Raw genomic sequence first — 17,962 nt, forward strand, 5'->3', positions numbered from 1 at the left:
TAAGAAGGAGATTTAAGGTTTATTGTACACAACAATGCTCATTACAACTGAACAGATGCCGCTGCCTTAGGCCAGCATTTCCCTTCCCTTCCCTCCAGGGGCTCAGTGCACCTAGGGAAGGACAACAAGAGCTCTGGGCCTTAGCGCCAAGCACAGAGGAGGCAGCAGGGAGCCTAGGGCACTCACCATCCTTGCCCTGGCAGCCACTGGTGTCTCCTACCCCCTCCTGAGCTCCCCACACCAGCACTAGTAGAAGTCCTCCTCCTCAGCCTTCTCCACAGGCTGCTGGTTCTGAATCTGCTGCTGCTGCTTGTAGAGCTCAGCTACCTGCAGCCAAGAGAAAGGGATGGAAGCTGCCAACTCTGTCCCATACAGTGCCAACCACATGGCTCGGAGAAGCCCCATTGGAGCTGTGCTGGAAAAGGAGGCAGGCCTAACTCAGAGAGGCTTCATCTCCATTCCTGCCCCTACATACAGGAAGATGCTCATCTAGAACTGTGCCCATCAACTCACTGGAGAAGCTCAGCCAGGTCCTGCTGCCCCAGAGACAAGGGCAGTAACAACCTATAGGCCCATACCAAACTGAGCAATGTGGGCTGCTGTTGGGAGGGACAACCCCATGCTTGCAGTGAGGTTAGCTCACCCCTGGCACAGGGGCCTGGCGCTAGGAGGGATTTAGCCAGTATGCTGGGATCAACACCCTGACTGAGCTAAAGTGCTGTGGGGACATCAGCTTAGCATCTTGGAAAGAGCCCCTTGGTGCCATGCTGGGGCATTATGGCCAACACTGAGGGGCTCATGTCCCCTACTTTCCTGCTACCCTGCTCCTTGTAGCACAGCACCCCTAGCACAGTGTCAGTCAACACTACACAGTGAGCAATTTCTGCTGGGCCCAGCCTTTGTCCTGGAGGTCACTCCCAGGCACTGCCTGTGAAGGAAAGGTGGACGCCCTCCTCTGTGCCATGTGCATGCCAGTCTAGGGCTGCCCTGGGCATAGGCCTCTAGCACAAGTTCCCAACAGAGCAGTAGCCCCAAGTCCAGCTGAGAAGAGAGGAAGGCGCTCTGCAGACTTAAGCCACTTGTTCCTACCCTTGCCCCATGTGCTACCTGGGAACTGGTGGTGGCTTCCTCAGGCTTCTTGTCATCACGCACGCGCAGGAACCGGGGAAAGCGCAGGGAGATGCCCTTTTCCTCATCCACCTGGGGGCCAGAAAGGGCCTATGAGACATGGATGGGGCCAGCTGGGCACCTGGGGGAAGGTTGGGAGGGTGTTCCCAAGCTCTAAGGGACAGGGTAGAGCCCAGGGTTACAGTGGTGCTGAGACTGACTGGGCCAGCAGCCCAGGATTAATTATGAGGGGTTCCACTCCTCCCAATGCATAGACAGCAGCCCGAGGTGGTCCATTAGGGAAGGCCTGAGGCTGGTCCCATACTGCAGGCTGGTTGTAGGTCCTGCTCCAGCCTCTCCCTCCTCTCACTGCAGACCCTGCCCCAGACTCACCAGACCTATAGCTGCCTTGTGCACAGGAGAGATGGACAGGTCAGCGCACTTCACTTCCCACACCTGCACAGCTGCCAGCCAGTGGTTGGGCTCAGTGCTGCTATCCCAGCGGTAATAGGGCCGTGGCTTCTCTAGCACATGGTCCTGCCACAGTCAGAAGGGAAGGGTTACAGGCCCAGCTGTTCTCCGGAGGTGTGCATCTAACTCCAAGCACACTCCAGAACAGCTGCTATACAACTGTAAGAGACCTTATGCCCTGGGAGCCAAGACTCTGGGAAGGGAGTGGGGTCTGATGGTTACAGCAGGGGGCTGGGAGCCAGAACTGGGTTCCACCAAAGGCTCTGCCACTGATTGGTTGAGTGCCTCTGGACAAGTCTCTCACTGCATGCAGAGGGGTTAAAGATCTTCCCAGAGCTTGAGGGTTACCTCTAGCGACCAGCAGGGGGTTCTGAGAAGCAGGCTCAGGGCAGGGAGCCAGGGCCCAAGAGGGCAATGCTCATGCCCCTCAAGAGCACCCAGCAGCTGGGCTGAGCTAGCAATGGGGGAGCTCCCTGTGAACAGCCTTGCAAGCTAGGTCTGGGCAAAGCCTCCTACCTTCAGGAAGCTGTAATGCTTCTCCAGGATCTCCTCTGTGAAGCCAGTCCCAATCTGGTGGAGAGAGCAGGGCGTTAAAACAGCCCTCCCCAACAACCTGGCCTGCTCACTCCCACCACCACCCCTACTCACCCCGATCGTGGCGCCCCCCTGCCCTGCTCACCCCTGCCACCCCACCACACACGATCCCCCTCCGCCAAGGCTGCTCGCCACTGCCCCTGTGCACGACCCTCCTCCCCCAAGCCTGCTTATCTCTGCCATTGCCCCCCTGCACGACCCCATACTCACATTCCCCCTCAGCATGCTCACTTGCACCTCCTGCACAACCCCACCACTCATCCCCACCCCCCAGCCTGCTCACCTCCATGCCCCAGCATGCTCATGCTCACCCTTACTCTCCCTGGCATACCCACCTCCTCCCACTCTTGGCCCACTGGGGTTCCCCCTGCCATGAAAACCATTCTCTTCCCTCTGGCCTGTTCCACTGCCCTCAAATGGGCCTGACACACTAACACTGCACCCAACAGCCATCCCCCAACTACCCTCACTTATTAACATCCCCCTAACCCAGGAAGGGAGCTGCTTTCCTTCCCCTGCTCCTGCCCACAGGCAGCAGCCCAGAAGGGGGCACTAGAGAGGGCAGTGCTGCTCTGCTTTCTCACCAAGAGTGCTTAGTGTAATCCCAAATCACAGCCCCATCCATGGGGCACAGAACAGCATGGGAGCCTGGGATTGTAAGGGAGCCCATCTCCCAGGGGCCCCTGTGGCTGTGCCAGCCTGAAGGCTCCCAGCCCTGTGGGAAGAGCCCATGCTCCCTACCTTGCAGATGCTCTGGTACTCTTCACTCTCCTCATCATAGCAGGCCAGCAGGAAGCCGCCATACATGCCTACTCGCTTGCCCTTACCCAGGTAGGCACCAATCACCACCAAGTCCAGAGTGTCACCAACACCTTCCAGGTAATCCTTCTTCAGCTGCAACAGCAGAGCCAGCCTCAGCAACAGTGTATGCGGGACATAGGTCCTTTCTCCTCAAAGGGCTGCCTGCTCCAATCCAGCCACAGGTGGGGAGGACTGGCTGGTTCAGAGGGGTGGGGAATGGAACACGAGGCCTCTCTCCTCCAGGGGTCAACAGCGACCATGCAGCCCCAGGACAGCAGCGTAATGCAAAGCCACTTCCATGCAATGATAGTTTGCTGTCCTCATGTCATGGGAGAGGGAACTCTGGCTGGAGCAAGTGCAATTGAAGGAGGCAGGATGTGGATCTCTCAGTTGATGCCAACCTGTGTCCCCAGAGCTGGGGCTCCCCGCCCTGCCGCCATTGTCCTAGATGGATGTGCCTTGGCACCAGGCAGCATCCAGGAGCCCAGAGTATGGTTAGCTGCCTCCAACCCACTCCGATTCCTCTCCCCACTGCCAAGTCAGAGCAACGGGCCCCCCCACTCCCCACTGTGGGATAGCCTTCCTACTACCAGAGCTTCCTGGACCCCCCTCCACATCTGGAACAGCATGTCTCCTCCCAGTGCCAGAAACCCCAGTGGGGTAGCAATAGAGGGGTGGTGGCTGAGTGGTTAAGGTGCTCAACTATAAACCTGAAGGTTTGAGTTGCGCTCAATCTCACACTGAAAGGCCACCTCCAGTTCACCCAGCTGCAAAATGGGTACCTGATCCATTGGGTTAGGGTTGCCTATGGTGGTCAGATATGATGTTGGCCACATCACTCCCTTGTGTGCCACTGGCTGAGAAACTGACCTGCCTTAACCGCATCAGCCTAATGAGGCCGCCTTCACCTGCACAGAGTGGAGGAGGTGTGTCAATGCGTGAAAGGACAGGAGAGGCTCAGTTCTAGCGACTCCTGGATTGACAAGATCAGCAGGAGACTAGGAGGTGACCAGCAGGGATAACTGTGGGCTCTGGAAGAAGAAGTTTCTCTTGCTCTCTCCTGGGAACTTACTATGGAAAAGAGAGCCTGAAAAGATCGGTTTCAGATCATTCACCACAGCTGGGCTGCTGGGCTCAGGGCTGACCAGAATGGGCTCTGCTTGAGCCTTCCTCTTTCTGTGTGACACTAAGAACTTCGTGTGCTGTGTGCCACTGACTTGACCGCCAGCGAAGTAGGACATATGGTCCCCACTCCAGCAGCAAGGGCTTTCTCACCTTCAGCCACTTGTGGGATCTCTTGGCGATCTCGTACGTGGCATCCACCTCCAGGGACTTGACCATGAGGCCCTCGCAGGAGTCTGCGAGAGAGGCTGGTTACCAAGGCCTGAAAGGCAGAGTGGAGTGCCCCATCTCCCCTCACCCATTGCCAGTGCTTAATCCATTCTCCCTAACAGGCAGGGCAGTGCATCCCCACCCCCTCCAGCTCACCTTTGATGGACTGGTCAAGAAATTCAGAGATCTCGTCCAGGCTGGAGGTGTCCATGGAGGTGGCAAACAAGAACTCCCCCTCCGTCTCCACAAAAGACTCGTGCAGCAGCTGACGGCGCCTGGAAAATGGCTCCTTCACTAGGGACTGCAGGGACAGAAGGGCACCGTGCTCGGTCACAGGCAAGTGAGGGGATGTAAGGGATGGGGCAGATAGCATGTGGGGGGTTGCAGTGAGGCCAATGGGGTTAGGGAGCACAGGTAGGAACTCACCTCCCCATTGAGGTACAGAATGTCGAAGGCATACAGACACACCTGCACTTTGATCTCAGCAGCTTCCACATCCTGAGGAGACAACCAGCAGCAGGGGTTACTGCCCTGCTTTGTCCACCCCATAAGCCCTGCTCTCTTCCCCACCCAACCCACTCTGTACCACCAGCCCCACTCTCCTCCCCGCTTCACCTGCCCACCCAGGGACCAGCCCCACACCCCTCTTCACAGGAACTGCCCCCTCACCTTGCGCTTCCGCGTGGTCAGGACCTGGAAGGGTTGAATCTGCCTCTTCTCAGGGTCCCAGGCCACGGCCTCAGCATCCAGGATACACGACCGCACACTGCCCTTCTTCACCTGCACAGGGGGGTGTCAATGCGTGAAAGGACAGAGGGCTGGCTCATGGTGCCAATAGCACTGCAGCCCCCAGCCTGTATCCCTGCCCCACCTCCTTCCGTTTCCTGCTGCTCAGGGGAGCACCCTCCCCTTAAGTGTTCCTGCCTGTTCGCACCCCCCAGCACTCTATGTCCCAACTTCCTTACCTTGGGGATGCGGCTGATGATGTCAGGGTATTTGGAGGTGTTGTCCTCCTGGTTGCGGCTGTAGATGTGCACATCACCATTCTCCAGGATGTGGATCTGGGCAGGGGAAGGAGCACAATGAGAAACAGTGGAGGCTGCAGGGGGTGGGGGGGTCCCCCCCTGGTTTCCGGGTGTGGCATTGTTACCTGGGCTCGCTCCCCGTCATACTTGTACTCGCAGGTGAAGGCAGCCTCCTCAAAGCGCTTCAGCACCTCCCCAATGCCCTTGGTGGGCTGGGCCAGCATGGGCTTCAGCGGGATCCCTAGGGAGGCCACGCACTGGGGCATCAGGATCCTCAGCATGTGGATGATAGCAGCATCCAGGGGCCGTGGCCAGGAGCCGGACCCCCTGCACCAGGTACTGCACACACATCACAGGATGGGCACTGCCCCACAACACAGTATCTGACCCCGCCCCCTCTCTCCCCATTCCAGGTGGGCCCTGAAGACAATCACCACAGCACTGGGCACTGCCCCACAGCAGTCTGCTTAACCCCCGACCCCCATGCCAGGTTGGCCCCGCACACACACATCACGCCAGGCCCTGCCCCACAGCACAGTCTGTCTGTCCTGCTCCCCCACAGCACAACACTGGGCACTGCCCCACAGCAGTCTGACTCACCCCCAACATGCCAACCGTGTGCTGCCCCAGAGCACACACTGACTCTGATCCAGTCCCTCCCCAATCCAAATGGGCACTGCACACTATCATAGCAACTGTCCCTGCCGCAGAGTACAATCAAAACAGGCCCGTTACACACAAGGAGGGGCGCAGATGGGAAGAGCGGGGCTATGCCATAGTGCAGAAGGCTATGCAGGTGCAGGAGGTGCTAGGTGGGGGGCTCTGGTGCCAGGGAGCTGACGGTACCTGGGGTGATCTTGCAGTGCTGTGGCAGGCTCTCCACTCCGTGCTCCAGCAGGATGGGCACTATGATGTCATAGCTAGGCAACTCACTGAAACACAAACATAGAGGAGGCCTCCTGCCAGTCTCCGGTGCGCTCACTCCCCGCACTCTGTCCCATGGGGAAGCACCAGGACCTCACACAGCCCCAGTCCACCGGAGCTGGGGTCAACAGAGTTCTCTGGATGGCATGGAGATGGTGCTTCTGAGACAACTTCCCTTATCTCACCCACCGCTGCCCTTGGGCACCACTGTGAGACAGTGCTGAATTGCGACAGCCCAGGGCAGCCCTTCTGAGATAGGCCACCAGGCTCATGCATCTCTGAAGACTCCCTGCTTTGTAGCTCTCTCTCCTGGAGCATCACAGAGAATGCACCCTAGAGCAGTGGTTCTCAAACTTTTTTTATCAGTTACCCCTTTCACATAGCAAGCCTCTGAGTGCAACCCCCCTTATAAATTAAAAACACATTTTTGTACATTTAACACATTATAAGTGCTGGAGACAAAGCGGGTTTGGGGCGGAAGCTGACAGCTTGTGACCCCCCATATAATAACCTCACAACCCCCTGAGGGGTCCCAACCCCAGTTTGAGAACCCCTTCCCTAGAGCCAGCATCAGCTGGAGCTGTTCAGTTATTTCCTTGGGGTTACAGACAGTGTGCACTTCCCCCCCTGGGGCAAGTCCCCAGTCAGCAGGACATTGACACTGCCTTCCAGAAGGAGGATGGAAACCGCCACACACATCCATTCACACATCACACAACACTGGGATGCAGGTGGGACTGTCACTCGGGAGAGGCTTGTTTTCTCCAGTAGGACCCAGCTGCCAGGCTCTGTGCTGTAGAGCAAAGTGAGAAAGCTAACTACTGGGAATCAGGCTAGCTGGGGACCAATTTATCTGTGCTCCCCTAACAGCCAGGTAGCAAGCTCGAGTGCAGGTAATTCTGCACAGAGAAAGAGAAAACAAGAGAAAGTGAACAGCAGAGACCAGGTTTGTTCGTGGAAGCAACTACCCCCAATGCAAAGGCATCCAGAGAGGTCAGTCAGCAAACCAAGGAAGCACTTTGCAGAAGTACTGCATGCCACTCAAAGCAGCCAGGTAACAAACACAAACTACACTGCAAGGCAGGTGCAGAAGAGAAGCTCCCAGGGGAGGAGGCTACGGAGCAGGGCTCACCGTGGGGTTTCTCTGAATGGATGAAATGAGGTTCCAGTTGGTAACACGGGAGAATGAACGCACAGCAGCATTGGAGCAGAGTGTAACCTCTTAACAGTGAGTGGATTCAAGTCCACAACAAGGTGCGTTTTGTATAGCAGGCTCACAATGAGCCCGTTTGGCAAAGCAGCACTGGTCTCCCCTCACAAGGACAGACCCACTGGGAGATGGTGAAAGCCACTGGAGAGAGCAGTTTGCACATACAGATGATCAAAGGGGTGCATGAGCTGCAAATTACACAGGAGCTAAAAATATACTAAAAGGAGCTGGGAGCACGATGCAGCAGGATGCAACCCATCCCCAGAGAGAGCCCCATGTGCAGCCACGCAGCCCTCAGCACTGAAAGCCAGAGGAGACGGTGCACTTAGTGCTTCTGGAGGGAATTCGGACACAAGCTGGCACTCCCTGGAACAGATCCTACCAGCCAAGGATGTGTGTGGATCCCATGCCTGTCATCCGCCAGCCAGCACTACCCCAGGAGGAGCCCAGCTTCCAGGAAGGATTCAAAGGGATTTGTCAGCCCAAGGCAATACAGAGATGGAAGAATGCTGCTCTTTGCCACTGCCTCTGCCCTGGGGAAACCAGCTGGCAGGGATCAGGGCGGAGTGGCAGCATGTATTGCCGATTTTGGGGAGAAGGGGGGACTGATCCTCAGCATGAGCCCCAAGACAACAGATCTTACGTAGCGCTGCAAGGGCAGGAGGACATTGCCCTGCTACAGCCCCCACACCAACAGTGCTGGAGATACAAACTAGCTCTCCAAGCAAGGCCATGCTGACCTACCCCTAAGAGCAGCAGAGCCCCCAGAGAGCCAGGACCCCAGCCCATCCTGCATGCCATTCCCAGGGCACGATGGCCAGCCCCTATCCCCACCTCTGGGGAGTCCTGCAGATGGAGATGGAAGGCTGGGGATCCTGCTGGTCATGCTCTGACAGCTGTCCTAGCATAAGGAAATCTGTGTGGCTGTGGCTCTGCCCCCACCCTGGTATGGGCAAAGGCAGCACTCACCAGAAGGTCTGCTTGAGGATCTGGGTCTGCTCCTCCAGCCAGGTTTTGCGTGCCTCTGCAGACTTGCCCTGGCCAGCATCTAGTACCTCTGGGGGAAACCCTGCAAGAGAAGTACACATCACTTCCCATTCACATACAACTTCCACCAGGGCACATGGCCCCACAGCACCCTGCCCCATGGACTTGCCTTGTGCCGGGGGAGTAAGAGACACGGCATGGGCAATGGCTGACAGCGCTGACTGCTCTGCCAGCCCAATCCGAAGCTTCCCGCCCAGGGACCTGGAATACACAAGGGAAGACAGAGACAAATCATAAGGCTGTGGGTCAGGATTGAGGGGCATTGGCTGACCTGGTAGAGGGGAGCCCAGAGCTGGGATAGCAGTGGGCTGTGGATGGGGATTGAGGGCCCCAGTAGAGGTGGGCTGGGAGTGCAAAGCCGAGGGCTGGGACAGCAGGAGGCTGCAGGTCAGGATTGAGGAGCACAGAAAGAGCTAGGGGGCGGGGGGGCCCCAGGGCTGGGACAGCAGGGGGCTGCAGGTCAGGATTGAGGGGCACCGGCAGACCTGCAGGTGGGCGGAGCACAGGGCTGGGGTAGCAGCATGCTGTAGATCAGGCTCGAGAGGCAACAGCAGAGCTATGAGGAGCTCAGGGCTGGACTGGAAGGTTCTGGCAGAGTCATGGCGGAGCGGGAGAGTGGCTCCAGCTGGAGCAGCAGCATGGTGATACTGACACAGGCCTCACCAGGCCTTGGGATGCAGGAGGGATAGCATGTCTCACCGAGTGATGTAGCGAGCTTCCGAGTGCCGGCAGGCCACAAACAGCCCTTTGATGATGTCGATCTTCTTGTTCATGGACTGTGTGGGGGGAGGACAGACAGCCCAGCTGAGCCAAGCCTGGGCTAAACATACACTGGGCCAGGAAGGGGCTGCAGCATCCACCAGCCTGGCTGACTGCTGCACCCCTGCACCCCCTGCCTTGTCTTCTTCTCCCACATGGTCTCCACTCCCATTGCTTGTGCCCCCAGGCCCTCCTCCCCAGGCCAACCTGGCCCCATGCAGTAGCTTAGGCCCTTGGCGAAGGGCTGCATCACAAATGTAAACTCCCCCCTCCTTGCACCACCCCTTCCATGTTTATTACAGGGGCTGCAGGCCAACACCCTAGCATGGGAGCAATGGCGCAGAAAGCCCTGTCATCCTGAGGAGCCAGCCAAGAGGTGGCCATGCCAGCCCCAGAGCCAGAGGCACTTCTCCACCCCTCTTGGGGGCCAACCCCTCTAGGCAGCCAGTAGCTGCGAAAAGCTTGAGTGCTCTGCATGCCCAGGGCCAAGCTGCTTACAGCCCTGTCAGAGGGACATGGAGCTAGGTCAGACAGGGCCAAGCCCACCAGCTCCACCTATGCGAGCAGATCCATCCCACTCACAGCACTGCCTGTCATCCTGGCAATCTCCTGTAGCTTGCTGAAAACCCCAGCAGCACTCAGCTTGGGCGGCGTAAACATGGTGCGCTGGTTGCTGCGGCTGCTCTCTGCTACCAAGCCCAGATCCCCCTTCTCCTGGGCCTCGGCTTTGATCTGATCCAGCTGGCGGCCTGCAGGCGACAGGGAGGGAGGGAGGTTCCCAAGCTGGCAGCTTATCCAGCACACCACAACGCCCCCAGCACATGGGTGGCCTGACGAGCTTCCCCCACCCCTTTGCCATTCCCCAAACAAGTGGGCCTGCTGCTCAGTGCAAGTCGGGGTGCCCAGGCACCAGGGAGGGGCACATCAGCTGTTGCACTGTGAGGCTTAGGGCCCAGATCCCCCCCACTGCTGGGGCTGAAGGCTATTCCCCTCTGGGTGGGCCCAAAGCAGGCAACGGCCAGACCCAGGCCAGGCAGGCAGTTCTAGGAGATGGGAGCAGCCTCTTGGGGCCCAGTCTTTTGGGGCCAAACCCCCATTTGGGATGGCAGCTTGGCCTGTCCAGATTGCAAATACAGCATGGATTTCTCACCCAGGCTGTGACACCCCCAAACCTGTTACACACACCAGCATCCCTTCCAACTCTCAAGTCAGTTCACCTGCAACCACAGTGCTGCCTGTGCATGTACCAGGGCATGCTGGGAAAATCTGGGCAGCTCAGCCCTAATACCCCAACGGGAGACTGAGCCCAGCACCTGCAGTCATGCACTCTGGGAAGGGGGAATGGTCACAGGGAGACAGCCTTGGCCCTCGGATGCTATCGGCTACTTTGGTAACTCAAAGGGGGCACACCCTATGCCAGCGCCACCACACCTATAAGTGGATGGAAAGCGGCAGCATGGCCAGGGTCCCACTGCCCAGGAGCCGCACACCTGACACCCAGAGTCAGCAGGGATGAAGGCCATAGCACAGCCAGGGACCTCCTGCCTGGTCCCTACCCGTTGCCTGTGCGACAGCCTTCATGAGGATGGTCTCGCCAATGCCCAGCTCCAGCCCCTTGTAGGCAGGGCCCAGGCGGTTCAGGCAGAGGTAGATGCAGGGCAGAATGTCGGATGGCGACAGGGCGATCACCGAGCGGAAGAGGTTGCTCAGGGTCTCAATGTTCTTCAGCCTGGAACACACACACATAATGAGGGAAGGGCATCAGCCACCGCTAATGCAACCTAGCAGTCCAGGCGCAAGCAGCACAACGGGGCCTTACCGGGCAGACACCTCCTCGATCCGCTCAAAGGTCCGAGCCACAGCCAGGTAGGGGACCCTGCAGAGACAGACACAGATCTGTCAGAACCACCACCCCAACACATTTCCTCTCCCTGCAACCACAGGCTAGTGGGGAGAGCAGCATGGCGGGAGCCACGACTTATGGGTTCTATTCCTGATCACGGCAGGGGAATGGGTTGTAGTGGTTGGACCAGGGACAGCTGGGAGTCAGGACTCCTGGGTTCTATTGCCTGCACTCCTGCCAGCTCACTGCATGTTCCTAGGCCCATCACCTAGTCCTGCAGCCCCCCTGTGCACATCCCAAGGAACTTGCTGTATCTTCAGCTGCAAGCATACCACTGAAACTCAGAGCCTTGGGCCAGGCCAACAGACCCAAGGCTCCACATCCAAGGCTCACACCGCAGCTCTGTCTGCACTAGGGAATCTCACACATGAATCCCCAGGGCAGCCCAAGCCCTCATGCTTCCCCATTTCCAAGCCCCCCTGCCCCGTCACTCCTCAGGAAGCTTTTTAGGCCCAGCCAGGTGCTTTCCCCCACTGCCAGTGCAGAGCACCCTGCTGCTCTGCTGGGACCAGATGTGCCACAAAGGAGAATGGTGACAGCTCTGTGGTATGACGAGAGCCCTGATAGCAGGGGAAGCACCCTGGTGTGCACCTCCCATTACACCCCTCCTTCCCCCCCACCCCCAGATGGGGCAGGGCTTGCAGGCTTCATAAGGGAGCACTGCCTCTTCATGGCCCCCTCACCTCTGACCATGCCCCCAGCAGGCATCCTGGATGGGGTGGTAGCTGCTCTTCGAAGGATTGTACTCCATAGGGTCCAGTGGCACAACTAGCTTGGAGAAACTGGAGGGATCACAAAGCCAAAGAGAGATAGGAAGCCACCAAGCCCAGTACAAAGGCCCCACCGCACTAGTGTTTCTGGGAGTCTCCCAACAATTCACTTGCACTAGCACCCCCAACGAGGGGATCCCAGCACAGGTAGCAACAGGCACCATTATAGAATGGATGAGACAGCACCCCCTGCACCAATGCCCCCCATGGGGGAAGCTGCAGTGTCACAGGAAGTTGTGTGTGCACGTAGGCCTGGGTGCAGCCCAGGGGCGTGTTGGATGGGATGTGCAGCCCTTGCAGGAATTGTACCTCGCAGGAGGGCGAGGGGGAGGACTTAAGCTGACGCTGCCTCCTGCCACCCCCAAAAAGGGCCATGCTTGCCTGGGAGAGGGGCGAGGGCGAGGGGAAGGCTACCGCCCCTGATAGAGGAGTGCCACCCCACACAGGTTCTGCCCTACAGTGTGTTTGTTCCCCCACTGCGAGGGTGGGGCATAGCACCAGGCACAGGAGATGCTCCATGCCCACAGCTCCCTACCTGCCAGTTGTGCCATCACTCCCATTGCTGCTCACTGTGGCTGAGCCAGTTGGGGCAGGTGGTATCTCCACTGCTGCATGTTCATCTGCCTTCCCTGCCCTTGCCACTGCCACCTTCTTGGGGGCTATGTGGGATTTAAAGGGCCAACACACAGCACATTATTCATTGGAGGAGAGCAGGCCCACCTGCCTGCAGGAGAGATACCCACAGGGGAACCCCACTGCCTTTAACGCTAAGTCCCCCTCCCCGGGATCTGCACACATCAGCTCCTGCTCATAGATCATCAGGGTTGGAAGGGACTACAGGAGATCATCTAGTCCAACCCCCTGCTCAAAGCAGGACCAATCCCCAATTTTTGCTCCAGATCCCTAAATGGCCCCCTCAAGGATTGAACTCACAACCCTGGGTTTAGCAGGCCTCCACACCCATCTCCGGATCCACCCAGCTCCCATGCCCCTCCCCCGGATCCACCCATCCTGGGGGCCAGGATGTCTTCCTGTCCCCTCCCCTGGGTCTGCCTGTCCTGGGCCAGGACTGCTCTCCCCACTATTGGGAGGTGACCCTCCACCTGGGCGCAGTTCTGCTCTGGAGAGTGCCAAGGACAGTGGCACTGAGCCTTGCTGGCCACATTTGTTATGTTCATGAGGCGGTTTCCTACATGGCAGCTCCAGATTGGAGAGCTCAGTTGGGGACAGTCTGACCCCACACACAAGCGATGGATTATGCCTCATGCTGGAAACCGGCTCCCCAAGCCCAGCCCCCACCCCAGCCCAGGGGTCCCTGAACCAGTGGGGCTACACTGCCCCCACACTCACCAAAGAAGCTGGCGATGGCTCTGCTGGGCTTGGGTGGCTCAGGCTTCTCCTGGGCTCCCCCTTTAGTGCAGTCTTCTTCTCCCTTGTTCACAGCCCCCTCCTCCAAAGTGCCATTAACTTCAGCCAGTTCTATCTCCGAATGCTGACCTTTCACCTCTTGCATGTCCATGGCTGCTTCTTCCTTTGCTCCCCTGCCTACCTCATCTCCTGGGCCTGCAGCAGAACAGAAGCCCACAGCCGATCAGACACACAGGGCGCAGGGAGGGACCCCATTGCTCAGGCAGCTGGCTGACCCATGCAGCTGGGGATGAAGGGTGAGAGCCAGTCCCAGAGGATAGGTTCTACAACAGTGGTCCTCAACCAGGGATACACATACCCCTGGGGGTATGCAGAGATATTCCAGGGGGTACATCAACTCATCTAGATATTTGTCTAGTTTCACAACAGGCGATATAAAAAGCACTAGCAAAGTCAGTACAAACTAAAATTTCATACAATGACTTGTTTATACTGCTCTATATACTATACACTGAGATGCAAGTACAATGTTTGTATTCCAATTGATTTTATAATTATATGGTAAAAATGAGGAAGTAAGCCATTTTTCAGTAACAGTGTGCTGAGACACTTTTGTATTTCTATGTCTGATTTTGTAAGCAAGTAGTTTTTAAATGAGGTGAAACTTGGGGGTATGCAAGACAAATCAGACTCCTGAAAGGGGTATAGTAGTCTGGAAAGGATGGGAGCCACTGCTCTACACAGGATGCCTACAGCAAGCTCACTGCTGCCACCTCCTGGTTGCAGGTATGGTAGTGCAATACAGGCCCCTGTGTCAGGGGAGTACTCAGGTCTTGAGCACCCCAAGGAAAGGCCACGCAAATGAGCCCCCAGCCGAAAGAGACAGATCCCCTTGGGAGTGTCACTGGCAGCAGGACCCTCTGGGAAGCAGCAGGAGATATCCAGGGAAGGGAAGCCAGAGGCTCTGCATTCCCAGAGCAGCTGCTGGCACACTCTCACCTTGCTCTTCCCGGCATCTCTTGGCACTTGGCTCCTCATCCCTGTTGTTCTCCCTGCTAGTTGGCAGCTCTATTTTGCGTTTGGGGATCTGCTTGCGAGCTGAAGAGCAGAGTTTAGAGTCAGCCTCCTTCAAACTACTGGGAGGGATGTCTGGAGCCAGCCCCGAGCCTTTGGACTGGGACAAGTTGTGGGAAAAACAGGGGGTGCAGAGTCCAGAGGTGCACAATTGCCACGGTGCAGAAGCAGAAGCAGCACTGGGTTACAGAGAGCATGCCAGGCCAGCATAGTAACCTACAGCGCCCAATGAGGCCAAACTCATCCAGAGGCCCCTCTGGCTTTAGGTGCCCTGTCTGACCCTCAATTCTCCAGCTGACTTCAGTGGAATTTGGGTGCTCAGCCCCTCTGAGAATGGGGCACAGCTAGGCACCCCAGACCAGACCCCTCGTGAACACTGAGGCCTGAGTGACTTGGTGGGCAGAAGGAATGTGGCAGCCATAATACAGCTGTACTGCAGAGAGGCACCGACACTGCATCTCGCTCTACACTGTTCGACCAGCTCCAACCTTCCCCAAGACTTAAGAGTTCAGAAAGACAGAAGCCCAAGCCAGCAGAAAGCCAAAAGGAAGGGAGAGGAGCAGCAATCAGAGAAACATCTCCTGGAGCCCAGGATCCCAGCAGTGAACGCACACATGGGCAGGTCTCTGTCAGGGCCCAAGGGAGAAAAGGCAAACAAGCAGCATGGATGGGATTTAATGAGGAGAGCTCAACAAAGCATGGCCCAGGGAGAGCGCAACACATTAACTGCTGGCAATTACATTGTTCATACCCTTCGAAGAGCAAGCAAAACACAGACACTGGTTAGACTGATTTGGTGAGAACAACACAGGGCAGGCAGGGATCATCTGCAGCCTAGAAAAACACTGGTCAGGCGGGAGAGAGATGCATGTCTCTGTCCAAGAAAAGCAATGGCTGGAGAGCTGGGAGCCTAGAGTTGGTGCCCTTGCTGCACCACAAGGAGGAATACAGGCACAGTTGCCCTGCACTGTGACAGGAAACACAAAAGAGGGGCTGCTCAGGGCAATAACATGGGAAGTCCTATGGGCCATTTAGGGTGCATGCAGGCAAGGCTCCCTGCTGGTGTGGAGTCAGGCTGAGAGCTGAGACAGAGCCCCAGCGCCAGCTCACTTGTCCTGTCCCACAGGCCCATGGGGTCCAGCCTACTGGCTGTGGCTGTCCTACCCAGAGCCCTGGGGAAAAGAACCAGGGAGTCATCTATAACGGACTATTATTCTGCCTGATTGCACGGGGCCTAAGACACCTGCTCAGGTGGGCTGAACCATGGAGGCCCATTCTGGGAGAGTGCAGGTAGAGGCCTGCCATTTGGAAAGAGTGCCCAAGGACAGAGTGAGGGCATGATCACATCCGGGCAGGGTCCTTACCCGTCCTGCGTCTGGGGATGCCAGCACGGCCAATGGCAGGGGAGTCAGAAAGGGCCGGGCTGTCTCCAGCGGAGTGGCTACTGCTTGGTGAGGGGCTATCCGCAGAAAGATCAGACTGAGGAGTTTGCATAGGCTCCTGAAAGACAACCCCCCAAGAGTGCTACAGGCAGGGCAGAGACATAGAGCACAAACCACAGCCCACCTGGCTGTATCACTAGCACTGGGCAAGGTGGGGTGGGAGCAGCACTCAGCCCCAAGAGAGGGGCCAGCAGGCTTCTGGAAGAAATTTAGGCGGGGATTCCAAGGAGGCCTGTGAGAGATATGGGGGCAAAACAGCCACCTTCAGGAGAGCTCCAAGTGGAGGGAGGGGGCACACACAGGCAGGTCTCTGTAGCAGCACAGAGGACACTGTACTGTGTATACCTCTCCCACCAGCAGAAGGCACTCTGCCCAGGACACACTGCAGGACTAGCATTAGGGGACACGTACAAGAGGGAGCCCAGAACCTGGCTGGAGTGAAGGGCACTAAGGCAAGGCATGGAGGAGGCACTGGGCTGGTGCAGGCCGAGTGAAGGGCACCATGGGGCAGCCTACACTCCAGTTGGTGCTGGGGGGATGCAGGATCCCAGGCTAGCCCCATGGGGATTCCAGGAGAGAGATGGGTGGTGCGCAAATGATACCTCCTTGCTGCTGGCTTTCTCTGAGCTTTTTTCCTGTATGGGATCCACCTCTGCTTGGGCTGTCAGCACGGCCTCCTCCTCGTCACTGTCGCTCTCCAAGACCCGGCGCAGGGGCCTCTTGGCAGCGGATTTCACTGGGGAGTCCACACAGAGGCTTAGGCCATTTCTCTGTATCACAGCTGCCTCTGACACCCTGTAACAAAGCTGTGGATCAGAAAGGATGGCCCCGGAACCAACACCAGCAAGACCTCGCTCCAACTGCCCCCCATGGTGCATAACGGAGCCCGGCAGTAACTCACTGGCTGGCTGAGTCCTCTTCTGCTGGCAGTCTGATCTTCTCCTCCTCCTTCACTGCCTTCATGGGCTGGAAAAATGACCTGGCCAAAGCAACAGACAGAAATGCCTGACTAACACCCCTGCATGGGCAGACTAGACAGTCTCTTGAGGAAAGGAAATCCCTTTGTCCCAGCATAGGAGCCCATCAAGGCTCCCACCAGCCACTTGATATATTTAGTCATCCAGGCAACAAGCTACAGTCCAATGAGAGAAAGCCCTGCATTGGCAGCCCCAGGCGCTCTAACTGCATGGAGGTCCAACAGAAGGGCCTGGAGTGTTCCAGCAATACCCAGAATAACTGCTGCATTTCCCCACCTGTGGGCTCACTGCATCATCCCACACATGCAATGAAGCAGCTCTTGTCTGTGCCTCACTTAGCTGCAAACCGTGTTATATCCTTGAAGGGAGCACATGTGGCCAGAGCTCTGTGGGGCGGTAAGTCTCTCTGCAGGGCCCTCCTGCAAGGCAGGCACTCTGAGTCACTCAGGTACTCGTGCCCACAGCACTGAGCACAGGCTAACAGCAAGAGAGACAGGCCAGGAGACCCAGAGACCAGCCTCAGCTCCGAAAGGCAACGCATCAAACAGTGCAGGCAGGGCCTGTGCCTTCCCCAGTGGGCTGAGACACATTGCGGAGGGGCAGGGAAACACAGTCATGGCACAGGCGGGTTCTGCTGCCACAGGGATAGAGGGGTGAGGGTACGGGGCTGGCAAGGAACAACCAGCCTCTCCCCATCCCCTGCTCCTTCACCTCTCCCCTGTCGCTAGTGGGGCAGCAAGGGAGTGCCGAGGCTCCAGGCCCCCGGGGGGTATTACTCACGTGATGGGGCGCTGCATCATGGGCGGTGTGGGGGAGCTGTCACTGCAGGCCAGGCAGATGCAAAGCCCTTCTGGCACGTCAGCTGCTCCGGGACCTGTGAGCCAAGCACCAGGGATCACTCAGCACCACTCCACCATGGCGGCTCCAGCTGCAGGCAGAAAAGGGGAGAGAGGTGAGAGGCCCCCAAGCTGACCCAAGAACTGAACCTGGGGCAGACCAGGGCAAGCATTAGTCTGCAACACAGACAGGAAAGCGAAACCATCTGCCTAGGCATTGAGCCCAGTTCCCACTGCTCAGCCCCAAGCCAGAGTCCAGGGCACAGAGCAGAGGGGGCAGCTGCCCCCTGGGAAGTACCAGGGTCATGGCTAGGGACTGGAT

General features: G+C 57.7%; 1 protein-coding gene across 2 annotated transcripts in view; it reads right to left on the minus strand.

Moving 5' to 3' along the window:
• Positions 1–17,962, minus strand: part of LIG1 (DNA ligase 1) — a 27,668-nt gene continuing 9,706 nt past the window's right edge. For both annotated transcript variants that reach the window (XM_077840119.1, XM_077840118.1), the window contains exons 2-27: positions 17,585–17,732; positions 16,729–16,806; positions 16,430–16,622; positions 15,750–15,885; positions 14,311–14,409; positions 13,294–13,506; positions 12,479–12,602; positions 11,857–11,955; positions 11,090–11,146; positions 10,827–10,999; positions 9,853–10,019; positions 9,211–9,287; positions 8,621–8,712; positions 8,434–8,533; positions 6,177–6,262; positions 5,456–5,571; positions 5,271–5,366; positions 4,975–5,085; positions 4,732–4,803; positions 4,462–4,606; positions 4,249–4,331; positions 2,914–3,066; positions 2,095–2,148; positions 1,501–1,644; positions 1,108–1,200; positions 1–327 (exon numbers count right to left, since the gene is read on the minus strand). In XM_077840119.1, coding sequence (XP_077696245.1) covers positions 247–327; positions 1,108–1,200; positions 1,501–1,644; positions 2,095–2,148; positions 2,914–3,066; positions 4,249–4,331; positions 4,462–4,606; positions 4,732–4,803; positions 4,975–5,085; positions 5,271–5,366; positions 5,456–5,571; positions 6,177–6,262; positions 8,434–8,533; positions 8,621–8,712; positions 9,211–9,287; positions 9,853–10,019; positions 10,827–10,999; positions 11,090–11,146; positions 11,857–11,955; positions 12,479–12,602; positions 13,294–13,506; positions 14,311–14,409; positions 15,750–15,885; positions 16,430–16,622; positions 16,729–16,806; positions 17,585–17,604 — 2,862 coding nt within the window. In that variant the 5' untranslated portion in view covers positions 17,605–17,732 and the 3' untranslated portion in view covers positions 1–246. The remainder of the gene's footprint in view (positions 328–1,107; positions 1,201–1,500; positions 1,645–2,094; positions 2,149–2,913; positions 3,067–4,248; positions 4,332–4,461; positions 4,607–4,731; positions 4,804–4,974; positions 5,086–5,270; positions 5,367–5,455; positions 5,572–6,176; positions 6,263–8,433; positions 8,534–8,620; positions 8,713–9,210; positions 9,288–9,852; positions 10,020–10,826; positions 11,000–11,089; positions 11,147–11,856; positions 11,956–12,478; positions 12,603–13,293; positions 13,507–14,310; positions 14,410–15,749; positions 15,886–16,429; positions 16,623–16,728; positions 16,807–17,584; positions 17,733–17,962) is intronic.

The sequence above is a fragment of the Eretmochelys imbricata genome, chromosome 23, assembly GCF_965152235.1.
Source record: "Eretmochelys imbricata isolate rEreImb1 chromosome 23, rEreImb1.hap1, whole genome shotgun sequence".
Lineage (NCBI taxonomy): Eukaryota > Metazoa > Chordata > Testudines > Cheloniidae > Eretmochelys > Eretmochelys imbricata.